Source organism: Leucopleurus acutus (genome assembly GCF_964270905.1).
Source record: "Leucopleurus acutus genome assembly, chromosome: 3".
Lineage (NCBI taxonomy): Eukaryota > Metazoa > Chordata > Mammalia > Artiodactyla > Delphinidae > Leucopleurus > Leucopleurus acutus.
In genome coordinates, this window is record NC_139145.1 from 148,158,710 (window position 1) to 148,171,142 (window position 12,433).

Sequence of the window (12,433 nt, forward strand, 5' to 3'; positions counted from 1 at the left end):
GACCCGAACGCAAGGAGTGTCTCCAGGTACCCACACGGCTCTCAGGGGAACCCAGACGCCCAGCTTCCAGCGCGCGGCGCAGTCGCTGCTGGGGGACCCAGAGAGCCCCCTTTCTCCTTTAGGGGTCGTAGCCTGAAGAGGTCTCTCTATTCAGCCCCTCGAACTACACTGCGTCCGCTCCCTCCCGCAGAGACTCCACTCCCCCGCGAAGGGGCTCTCACACGCACGCCGGAGGGTTTTAGTCTCGCCGACCTACGAGCGCAGAGGCCATGCAGGGTCTCAGTCGGGCTCCGCGTGTGTCCGCTCTCCCCATCCCAAGTGACAAACCTTACGCACCACGGGAGGTGGCTCTCTCGCGGTGCATTTCTCCTGAGGGCGGACCAAGATTGTCACTCCTTCCTTCTAACTCCGAAGAAGTTTCTTGGTCCCACACTCTAGGCTCTCCGCCCAGCCAAGCAGCAAATCAGGCCTTCGCGCCTGGGCAGCCCCGGAGCCAAGGTGCAAAGGTTTTGTGAGTGGCTTACCCGACTGGATGCACCTTGAGGACCCCTTCAAGAGCTGGGGCGGGGGTGGGTAGTCGCTGGAACAAGTGCGCTCAGTTGTCTGCGCACCACTTGGCTGAGGCCCTCTTCCTTGTCCCCGAACTGCTTTACATTCCTGATGCCTTTCTCGGCTTCTGGGCGCCCCACACAGCCCAGCGCTGACAGCATAAGGAGAGGAAGGGGTGTGTGTGGAGACAAGGGGGACGGAGGCTGGTGGCTTGGTCCATTGAGGCTGGTCTCGGCCACTTTGCCACCTTCCTCTCTCCACCTGGGTTCGCAGCCTCCCCTCGCCGGAGAAGGTCCCCTGGCCACTTCGTAGGCTGCTCTTTTGTGTTTCTCTCTCTCCTCGTCCCTCCTACCTCTTGATCCGGGGGCCCCCAGCATCCTCTAATCCGCTCTACTCTTCCCCACCGAGGGAAGGCCACTTGGCAGTTCCTGTGTACCCCGGGCCTCAGCCTGCGTCAGTAGGCGGAGCTGCTGGGCAGCAGGTCGTAGAGCCCCTCGCTGTAGACCACCACGCCGGGCGGAGAGTAGAGCATGTCGGGGTCCGCGGCCTGGTGGGGAGGCGCCAGGGCCTGCCGGTCTGGTCCTCGGGCTCCGGCTTGGTGGCGGCGGAGAAAGGGCGCGTTGCTAGTGAGAGAAGGCGACGCGAGGCGCCGCAGTAGATTCTCGAGCGCATTGCGGAACTCGCGGCGCACGAGGCAGTAGAGGATGGGCTTGAGGCAGCTGCTGGAGTGCGCCAGGCACACGCTCACCGGGAGCGCGTATACCTGGCACAGGAAGTACTCTCGGCTGAAGGACATCGCGTTGAACTTGATGAGGATGTTCCAGGTGGTGAGTGCCTGATTAGGCAACCAGCAAAGGAAGAAGGATAGGACCACGACGGTCACTGATTTGGTGGCCTTGGAGCGTCTCCGGGCGCTGGCTCTGGCCAGGCTTCCCCCGGCTGCTGAGGCTCCTACTTCGGTCCCTGCCACGCGGTGGTCAGAGATGAAGCGCACCAGCAGCAGATAGCACAGGCTGATGATGCCCAGCGGCGGCAAGAAGCCCAGCAGCACCTTCCGCAAGTGGTAGAGGCCCAGCTAGGACTGCCTGTCGCGGCCTAGCGACTTGTCCGGGAAGTGCACCAGGCACAACTCCTCGCCCATCACCTTGATCGTGGTGGAGAAGATGGCTTTGGGCAGCGAGGCCAGCGCAGATCAACACGGGCAGTGCTTTGGCCGAGAAGCGGCAGCTGTCCCCCAGGCTCCGGCCGCAGCAGTCACCCCCGCCGTGCCCTCGGGTCCGGTGGCTCTTAAGAGCCAAGGCCACCGAGTGGCAGCGCGCCACGCTCGTAGAGGCGAGAAAGAAGACTCTGGCGTACATGTTCACGGACGTCACTGTGGATACGATCTTCCACGTGGCCTTGCCAAAAGGCCATCTGAAGTCGAGGGAGTTTTCCACAGCTCAGAAGGGCAGGGTGAGCACGAACTGCATGTCCGTCAGCACCAGCTTGGTGACGAAGAGGTTGATGGAGGACTTGCGCCAGCCCTGCTTACTCTTCATCAGGTTGCCTGTCAGCCCCAACGCGCAAACCGCCCAGTGCACCACGCTGATGAGGATCCTCACCCGCGCCTGGGTGTCCGCGCTCTCTGTCCCGCCGCCGCCCGGGTGATGCCCTGGCGCCGCGCCGGCTGGCAACTCTAGCCCCAGCTCCCACGACAAGTCCTGGAGCTGCAGTGACGCGTTGCCGCTAGTGTTGGTCACCTGCAGAAGGTCCGGCATCAGACTGAAGAGTTCTTCGAGCTCGTCCCCGCCAGCCACCTTATTCATGGTGGCTTTCGCGGCTGCAGCGGCCACCTGCCTGCGCAGGTGCCTCTAGGTCAGGTTTCGGGAGATAAGCCTTAAGGGAGTCCAGCTCTCCCGGGGTTCCGGCGTGCCTGGGGGTTTTCAAAGCAGCCGCGGAAGAGAGCGCCTAGGACCAGGGCGCCAGGCGCGTCCCCGGCGAGCGGAGCTTGGCCTTGGGCGCGGGAGTTGCGCGGAGCGTCTGTTCTGAAGGGGAATTCGAGAGCCTAGGAGCACAGCATCTAAGGCGAGCGGTCGGCGTCTAGAGGTTCTCCGGCAAAGGTGGCAGTCTCCGGGTCCCTACTGTAAGAGTCAGACTTTGCCCCCTGCGTTTCCCGCTGTCACTTGGTCACTAGCGCATACCCGCCCTGCCGCTCAAGGCCGCTACTGGGGGCCCTATCCTTCTCTTTCAAATACCTTTGTCGGTTTCCTCGGCAGTTGCGTGGACGAGGCTTCTGAACAGAGTTCTGTCTACCTCGCTCTCTCTGCAGGGCTTTCGATGCTGCCCCCGCGGCTTCGCGTCTCCGTCTCTCCGCTGTTGTCAGCTCTCAGGGAATTGCCAGCAGCGTTCCCGCGAGTTGCATCCCCACCCGCCAAACGGAGGCCGCGGGCTCCCAAGGAGCCTGCGTAACCCCCGCGCCGTGAGAGGAGGCGCTTTCCGAGGTGCTGAACTTCGCCGCGCCCGCCGCGGGGGAGCGGGGAGAGGTGCGCGGCAGGAAGAGCCCAGCGGCCAATTTCCTTTTTCCTCTTCAGCTTCAAAAAGAAATGGTCGTAACCCTTTATTTTCCTATGTTGCTGGAGAAAGTCGGCTTTGATTTGCGATCGCTTTTCCTTTCTTATTCTCAAACATAACTATTAGAATTTTTTCTTTCTCACTCCCAAATGCACAGTCTTCTGCCAATTTTTCTTTTCTTTTCTTTTATTGCGGTATGCGGGCCTCTCACTGTTGTGGCCTCTCCCGTTGCGGAGCACAGGCTCCGGACGCGCAGGCTCAGCGGCCATGGCTCACGGGCCCAGCCGCTCCGCAGCATGTGGGATCTTCCCGGACCGGGGCAAGAACCCGTGTTCCCTGCATCGGCAGGCGGACTCTCAACCACTGCGCCACCAGCGAAGCTCCCATTTTTCTTTTTAAAAGCAATGATAGTGGCCTCTTTTTTCCTGCCCAGACCTTAAATCAGATGAGGGCTCTTCCTGAATACACAAACGCCAGCTCCACTTCCCCTTATTAATTAGCTGACCACTTTAATTGGTGTCTGTGACTGTCAGGATTTTCAAAGCGTCTTCACACAACAAAACTCTGGGTTCATGTGTTGCCCTCTGCTTTGGTGTATTCTGAGAACTGAAGCGAAGCAGAGCATGTAATTGGTGTGCCGACTTTACAGACATTAGATGTTTAGCTCTCAGCCCAGAGCTCTTCAACAGATTGTTTACTCATATACAACCACACTCTACCTTGATGCAGTTGGAATAGAGGATTTCATAAGGCTGTTTTTTTGGCCACCAGCCCCCCATTTCCACTACTATTATAATCAGAACTCTTAACCAGTGATTTTTTTTTTTTTTCCAGACCAGTGGAAGTAAATTCTAAGGAATCTTTTAAGTTCCTTTGGGCAACGGGAACCAATATAAACCATTTGAATTACTTCTTAAACTGAAGTTTATTTAAATGTCAGATCAACCGCTCTGGTGTAAAATTTCTTAGGATAAACTTAAGAAATTTGAAATGTTTTCCTCACTGTCCGGGACTAAACTGAAACAAAAGTATCTTACGCGTAACTGTCCTCACTCTTGCAGAGCTCGTGACTTTAGTTACAGAGATAAAGAGTTTGTGCCTTGAAAGCAGAGATGATAGAAAAAGCATAGTGAAAAAGAAACCGCGGTACCCAAAACATATGAAGGGAAACGGAAACAATCTTGATTCCCAAGCGGGAACACAGTTCCGGAGAACACGCTTCACGGTAGTCTCTGGTCTACTCCGTTTACCCGCTAGAGGACGCCAAGGCTTTAATCAAAACCAAAACCAAACCAAACCACTTCCTTTGAGAAGTTCTGATCTGGAGAAACTCAGCTCTGCGCGGAACCGATACACAGGTCGCTTCTGTTTACATCTCTTATCCCTGCTTTAGTAGCCTCATCTTCAAGTTTACTTTTCACTCAAGTTTTTACTAGCTCTTTCTCCATCAGATTTTTATTTCTCCTTTATTTAAAAAAAGTTTAAAAAATATTTCAAGGTGCCGTTGCAAAACAAGGAAGCTTAGGGCACGCCCCGAAAGCCTTTTGCCTTGGTTTCCTAGTATGTACGTGGCAGGAATTGTGGTTTTCAAATATTCTGAGGCTAGGTGCTGAGCAGGTGATATCTGAGTCAGCTGGGGAGCTTGATTATATTTCAATATAAGTTGCTGCTCTCCTCCCAGCCCCATGCGGCCACAGAGATTCCGATTCTCAGTGGAGTCAGAAAGGGGCTCAACAATCTACATTTTACAAACATTCTTCCAGGTGATACTAATTTTCCCCCAAGTTTGGGAACATCTGGATTAACTTTTATTCCTTTTCTGTCTCTCCATGTGAAAATATTTAAGTCCCAAAGAAATATTAATGTCCACTGGTGGTTGATCACATACTAGGATTGGAAGCAAAGGAAGAGAAGGGGGTCTCAACAGGTTTCCTTAAAATCACATTTAGGACCAATAGTGATATTTTCTTCACTGTAGGACAGGGGGGACCATGAGCTCCTGAGGTCTGCCAGGCCTTGAGTACTTGGCAGCAGGACTCAGACTGAGCCCCTAGGAGAGGCTCTTCCCAAGTGTGACTCCCGGAGAATGCTGCCAGAGTGCTTCCGGGCCTAGAAGGCTCTTCATTTCCAAATCTGTTCTCTGAAAATGAAGCACATGTGTGAGCAGGAATTTATAGCATCACTTAATTAAGTCTGTGTCATGGAAGGAAAAAATCCCTTTTCAAATAAGTTATTTTTCAGTATGACCTTAAGATATTTTAGACCATTTTTCTTAAAGGCAAGGGCCATGTTTTTCTCCACCAGCATCTAAAATATTCAAAGAGTGAGGCATTATCAGTCATGGTCAAATATCATTTAGGTAAACTGTTAAAATATTACCAAAATCTTACCATATAAATTCCTAATGTAAAATTTGGAAAATGGACAATGTTGTCAAATTGTATGTTGATCCATAAGGATCAACCTTATGGAAAAATTAAAAGAGGGGCTTTTTTAGTTGGTTTTAACCCAGCTGTTACCCCTCCTCCTGCCCCATTAATCTAATTGTGTGTCAAGTTTTATTACTGAGGATCCACACTTGTCAGTCTGTTTTCCCAAGTTAGTACCTTTGCTAACAATGTTCTTGTGCAAGTTCTTCCTCTATTGTCATCTCTCTCTTCCCCCACTTCAACATATTTCGATGTTACTTACACTGTTTAATATTACTGGCAAAAGGTTACTGTCTGGGGGGAAGCTTTCTGAATTCTCTGAGAAATAGGTATTGATCTTTTCCCCTCTCAATTATCACAGAACCTTCTATCAGCACACCTGTTAAGGCATGCCTCCCTATCAAGAAGTGCTGTGGCTCTTTCTGAATATGTCTCGTCTTGTTTAAGAGTGTCAGCCTGGCAGGGCAGAGCGTGTATCATCATCATTGTTGTTTGCCCTTAGTGCTGGGCTCAGACTTTTCACATGTATGGGCACAGGACACACTTATTGATTGGACTCTGCATTCAGATGCAATCTTCCTACTAAGGCAATTCCTTCAAAGGTAACTTACAAGTTTCCCCTAACTATCTACTCCTATAGAATATCCAAGTCTAACTCCAGGGAATTGATTTATTTAAAAATCCTTTCATTTTTACCTAAGCTAGACCTCCATCTATAAAGCCACCTGCACATTAAAACCACTTAAAAATATTGATGCCCAGAGCCAACCTTACACCAATAAAATGGGAATCATTTGTTAAGAGTAAGATATGTGGTTCCATAGGGCTTATTATAAAAAAATTGCAGCTCCCCTACAGCTGGACCATCCATATTTCTTTTGCCCAGAGGCACATTCGAATCTTTTAACCTATTCTTTTGCTATATACTGCATAACTCTGGTTGAAATACTTATATTGGTATTTTATTTTTTCATTGTAGGCATTAATAGTTTACTCCCTACCATGGAAGGTGAAAGTTTAGCTTTTTTCTCACACATCCTCTCCTTCCACTTCTCCCAACATTCTGACACCCCCCAGTTTATTTATATTGTACTTTTGAAAGATCCGTCCCCAGCATTTTCACTGTAATGACTATGTAAACGTTAACAACTGAGCCATATATGGTATACGATTGTTATTCTTTTCTTTCACAACTTTTTGTCTCCATTGGAATTAATAATTATCTTTGTTACTAAGGTAGGAAAGACCAAGTAGAAGCTACTAGAACTGCTTCTACCTACCAAAATAGTAAACCAAAACCATACCACCCACCTGAAGGAATCTTGGAGGAATAAGTGTTATCATCAAGGATTTCAAAGACGCAGAGGTGGAAGTGAAGCAGCAGCTATTTCCATTTAGGACAACAGGCACTGCTGCATCTTGCCCACATTTTCAGTGATCTGCTGGCTCACTTCTTCGGCGTTGGGCAGCATCTGGGGTCACAGCTCCTGCAATGCCCACCAGATCTCTTCCTTCAACTTTTTTGAGTCATCAGCCAGCCACATATGCAGCTCCATGCCAAAAGGTGTCATCTTCTCCTGCAGGCCTCTCACTGGCGATATCGGAGGCAGTGAGGGAGAGACGTGGACTCAAGTTTGTTTTCATGGGTTCCAGAAGAAGAATATTTGTTTTAAAAAGGGAGACAGCAGGGTAATATGTCTGGAGGTGGTTGAAAGTCCTCTTACTCCAGCTCCAAAGACTAGTTGGCCAACAGATTTAGGTAGGTTGTTCCAGCAGGCGAAGAGCAAAGAACCAAAGTTGACCCTGGGTGGGAGACCACGCTGGAAGGAATGGCACATGATGAGACCAGGACGAGCAAGTGTCAGATCACACAGAGCCTAGGAGACCATGATTGAGAGTTTGGATTTCATTCGAAACTCAAGAGCAAGCTACTGGAGGGATCTAAGTAGGTTTAGAGATGGTGTTCGTGCCCTGCCCATCTCCCCTCCTTACATGCCATTTCCCTAGTTGCCAACTTGACCTTCAGATACCAGCTCCTGTGACTCTTTCCCAGTGGCCTTTCTCTGAAGCTGCTTTGCTTGTTTGTGGGGCTGCCTATAGGTGGTGCCTAAGGTGGACTTAATCTCCCACTCTCACCTCTCAGAGGAGCCTACAACAAATGACTGATGGAGGTTGGTGTATAGGTACCCCAGCTTCCTTGTCCCTTTGTCAGAGTAACTCTGATTATGTGTTTTAACTTATTCCCCAGAGTTTAGAGATAAGCTTTAGCTGGCAGAGTGGCAACTTGTTTGACGATACATGCTTATTGGGTTTCTCCCATTCCCTGTCACACTTAACTTTCAGTGTCTTCAGGGCCTCCTTCCAAATAAACTACTTTCACTAGAATTTTTGGTTCTGGATCTGATTTGGGGAGAGTCCAAATCAGAACAGCAGGGGAATTATGCAATCCAGTTCACACATTATAAAGACCATACTGATTGGTGAAACTGTTATAAGGCATGAAGGGTGCAAACTGGGAGCCTGGAAAAAGACTACTGCAACAGTCTAGGTGGGAGATGGTGGCATCTTGCCTTAGTCGATTCAGGCTGCTATAACAAAAACACCGGAGACCAGGTAAAGGAAACAACAAACACTTATTTATTACAGTTCCAGATTCTGGGAAGTCCAAGATTAAGGCACTGGCAGATTTGGTGTCTGGTGAAGGCCTAGTTCATAGAAGGTCATCTTCTATTCTTCTATACTGGGTCCTCCATTGCAGAAGGGGCAAGAGAATTTTCTGGGGTCTCTTCTATAAGGGCACTAATCCCATTCATGAAGGCTCTATCCTCGTGACCCAATCTCCTCTCAGAGGTCCCACCTTCTAAAACCATTACATTGAGGGTTAGGATTTCAGCCCATGAATTTTGATGGGACATAAACATTCAGTCCAGCTTAAGGGTGGTGACTGTGGAGGTGGAGAGAAGTCCTGACTTGAATTTTTATTTGGACAGTAGAATCACCAGGATGTGGTAATGATGATGGGTTGGAAGGGGTTAGAGGTGAGAGGAAAAGTAGTTTCCAACATGTAGTAGTTTCCAATCCTAGGTGGTTAACAGACATTTAGTGTGATGGAAAGACTGGAAAATGAAAAGACTTTGGTAGAAGATCAAGAGATTTCTTATGGACATATTGCCTTTTTGACCTCCAGTTGGAGAAGTCAAACAGGCAGTTGAAAACATGGGTATGTGGAGCTTGCAAATTAGGACTGGACTGATCTTTAAAGCTATAAGAACAAATGAAATCATTCAAGGAGAGAGAGCATAGAAAAGAAGACCTGAGCCAACATGTGGTACAGGAAAGTCAGTTTCTTAAAATGAAGTTTCTATGACTTTTTTTGGAGGAAGTTATCATAATGAACATTTTAATTTTATTATCTATTTTAAAAATTAGTTCTCTTGGAGAAAACTGGAACTATCTCCACCAGGCTGAATCTGGATAATAGAGACAAATAGAAAATATTAAAAAGAAAAGTTGAGCATATGTTTACTAGGACTAAGACCTTGAAGAATGTGATAAATATTTTCACTAAATACAGAAAATATTGATAAACCATTACCTGGGGTCCTTCACAGATCAAGAGGGTCCTGGGACTCCTCCAATATTTTCCTAAGCCTCCTAATATAGATAAATATAGATACAGTTTACACAATGATATGTACTCTAATGAAAACATGCCCAAAACAAATTACAAAATAATATTGTTATAATTTACATATTTACTATTTAAAAATTTGGTATTTTAATGTAAGTAAAGACTGAGTTGATGCAAAAGCCTAAGTTTGATGCCATTTGCGAGTGCAAGATCCAGATCTTCCCCGCTACTCCCTACACTCTTCCGTTCCCTCTGATGCCAACCACTGTGATAACTTTGGACCCAAAGAGGGAAGAGCTCACCTTGGAGTGGGAATGATGTTTCTTTTCTTCCCTGATGTCCTCTTTGTCAATAAACAAACTTTGAACCATAGGCTGTAGAAGAGGAGGCATCATCTACTCTCGGCCTGAGGCAATTGTAGGGCTGGACTTCAGGCTGGGTGGATGTCTGGGTGGGCTGGACTTCCCTGTGGAAGGAGTTGGGCTGAGATACTCAGATTATGAGCCTCAGAAGAGTAGCCAAGGCTAGTAGCAGGATAAGCAGTCCTCTGTGAAATTCCTTCTCCAAGTGTTTAGAGAAGAGTTGTTAAAAACCATCGCCTGGATTTAAGTAGGAATGAAAGAAGACATTTGAATTCATGCCTACAGTGGATTGGTGCCAGGAGAGAAAATTAGCCTGGAAAAGAGTTATAGGACTGTACATTGTGACCTGATTTTCCAAGGTCACGGGTGATTCATTTGAAGTTCACATTGTTGGCAGAAGGGGCTAAACAACCACCAGGCGGATTTGTGGAGTATTCAAGCATTCTTCCTGGATTCTTGTGGTTTCTTTGCAAGTGGAATACAAGGTAGGGATGGATTTTCCTTGGGATGGGGCTTAGAAAATGAGCACTGGAGATATAAATAAAAAGTATGACCTCAAGATGGTTTCTTCATACCAAAAGTATGGTTTCAAGATGTAACAATGAGGAAATATGTCTGGTAAAGATGTGGTAACATTCATTATGTGTAAGAGAGTCATTCTGCTGTGTTTTGAAACAAGTATAAAGACTGTCTGATGTTTCGGTACTTATAATCACAGAGATAATATACTGATGTGAAAAGTTGAGTAAACATATAAAGCTATAATCCAATTAATGTCACCTATAATTAACGGGTAAATAAAGTCTAGGATGTGAGTTTGGGGTAGTTTGTTCTGGGAAGATTTCTGCTGGGCAGAAGAACTTGAGCTGGATCTAGATAAGAGAACAGGAAATTACTCCCAGAGTCAGATTAGAGAGAAGATATATAATCAGAACTTTATAGAGTCTGGGATTCTACAAAGCAAAGTGTGTTTTCAGATAAGAGAGAGGAGAAAAGGATCCATCCTCTCGAGATCCCTTTGGAGTATGTACAGGCACCGCTCACTCTGCATTACTTCTTCTTAATCTGCAAGTATCACATCTTTCGTTCTACCGTAATTATAAATTGAGTTCTTACTATGTGCAATGCAATGTGTTAGGTGTTTGGACAATTAACAACAAAAACGTCAATGACACAGTATGATTAATGATTGAAGTGATGATAACAATCACATGTCACATTTATTTGGATGCTGTATTATTTTCCTAGGGTTTCTGTAACAAATTACCACAAACCAGGTGGCTTAAAACAACAGAAATGTATTATCTCACAGTTCTGGAGGCTAGAAGTCAGAAGTCAGGGTGTTGGCAGAGTTGGTTCCTTCTGGAGGCTCCGAGAAGGAGACCATCCCATGCCTCTCTCCTAGCTTCTGAGGGGGTCGAAGGTAATTTCTTGTCTTGTAATTGCATCACTCTCATCTCTGTCTCTGTCTTCAGATGGCATTCTCCTCTCCGTGTCTATCTTTGTGTCTCTATTTTATCTCCTTATAAGGGCACTAGTCATTGAATTAGGGTCCACTCTAATCCAGGATGACCTCATTCTAATTACTTTCATCTGCAAAGACCCTATGTCCAAACAAGATCACATTCACAGGAATCAGGGGCTAGGATTTGAACATATCTTTTTTGGGGACACAATTCTACCCACTACAGATAACAACTGTGTGCACTGTGCCAAAGGTTCTGCATTATCTCACCCAATGCTCACAATGGGTGAGGTTGATACTATTGTTATCCCAAATCTGATTTCCAGACTTTTATCCCCAGAACTCCAGAGTTGTAAATTCAACTGCTGCTTGACATTTCTACATGGTTTCTGATTTTCCTTCAGTTTTCTCAATCTTAGTAAATGACATTACTATTCACTTAACTGTTCAAGCTTAAAATCCAAGAGTAATTCTTTATTTCTCATTTTCCCATAAAACCAGTCTAACCCAATCTAGTAGGTCCTGTTATCCTGTTCTCAAGAACAGAAACAAAAACCCTGAAGACCAAAAAATTTCTGAATTGATCTCCTTCTTCTCATTTATTCACTTCTCTCTGCATGAGTTATCTCTTCCAAGATAATGATTTATGCTGAAACTTTATGGCTTAAAAAAACAAACATTGGGCTTCCCTGGTGGCACAGTGGTTGAGAGTCTGCCTGCCGATGCAGGGGACACGGGTTCGTGCCCCGGTCCGGGAAGACCCCACATGCAGTGGAGCAGCTGGGCCCGTGAGCCATGGCCGCTGAGCTTGCGCGTCTGGAGCCTGTGCTCCGCAACAGGAGAGGCCACAACAGTGAGAGGCCCACGTTACCGCAAAACAAAACAAAACAAAACAAAACATTATTCCACAGTTTGTGTAGGTCAGGAATCCAAGTGCAGCATAGTGTCATTGGCTCAAGGTCTCTCCTGAGGTTTCAGTTAAGGTATCAGTGGGGCTGTGGTTTTATCTGAAGGCATGAGTGCTAGGGAGAGGGATTTGCCTTTAAGCTCACTCACATGCTTGCTGGTAGATCTTCAACTTTCACCATGTGGGATTCTCCGCAGGGCTGCTTCACATTACTGCAGCTGATTTCCACCAGGGCGACTGATGAGGGAGGCTAGAGAGGGAGAGAGAGGAAGAGAGAGGGAACCCAGCATGAAAGCTGGAGTCTTTTTAGAACGAAACAACAGAAGAGACATGCCCACCACTTCTGCTATGTTCTATTCTTTAGAGGCAAGTCAGTAAATCAAGTTCACACTCAAGGAGAAGGGAGTTATACAAGAGTATGATTACTAGGAAGCAGGGGTCGTTGAGACTATCTTAAAGGCTGATTACTACAACAGGGCAGGTGCTCACAATATCCAGCAGAAAACAAGAGTTGAAGGGCTACTCAGCTGAGCAGATATT

The 12,433-nt window shown here is 47.2% G+C and overlaps 1 protein-coding gene across 1 annotated transcript; it reads right to left on the bottom strand.

Moving 5' to 3' along the window:
• Window positions 1-1,003: 1,003 nt before the first annotated feature.
• On the bottom strand, window positions 1,004-2,378 carry RXFP3 (relaxin family peptide receptor 3; the record flags this gene model as incomplete). The annotated part of the gene is given in 6 exon segments (XM_082835607.1): window positions 1,004-1,125; window positions 1,128-1,170; window positions 1,172-1,624; window positions 1,628-1,739; window positions 1,741-1,988; window positions 1,992-2,378. Coding segments are annotated over 6 exon segments (1,341 nt in total). The 5' UTR covers window positions 2,355-2,378.
• Window positions 2,379-12,433: the final 10,055 nt, after the last annotated feature.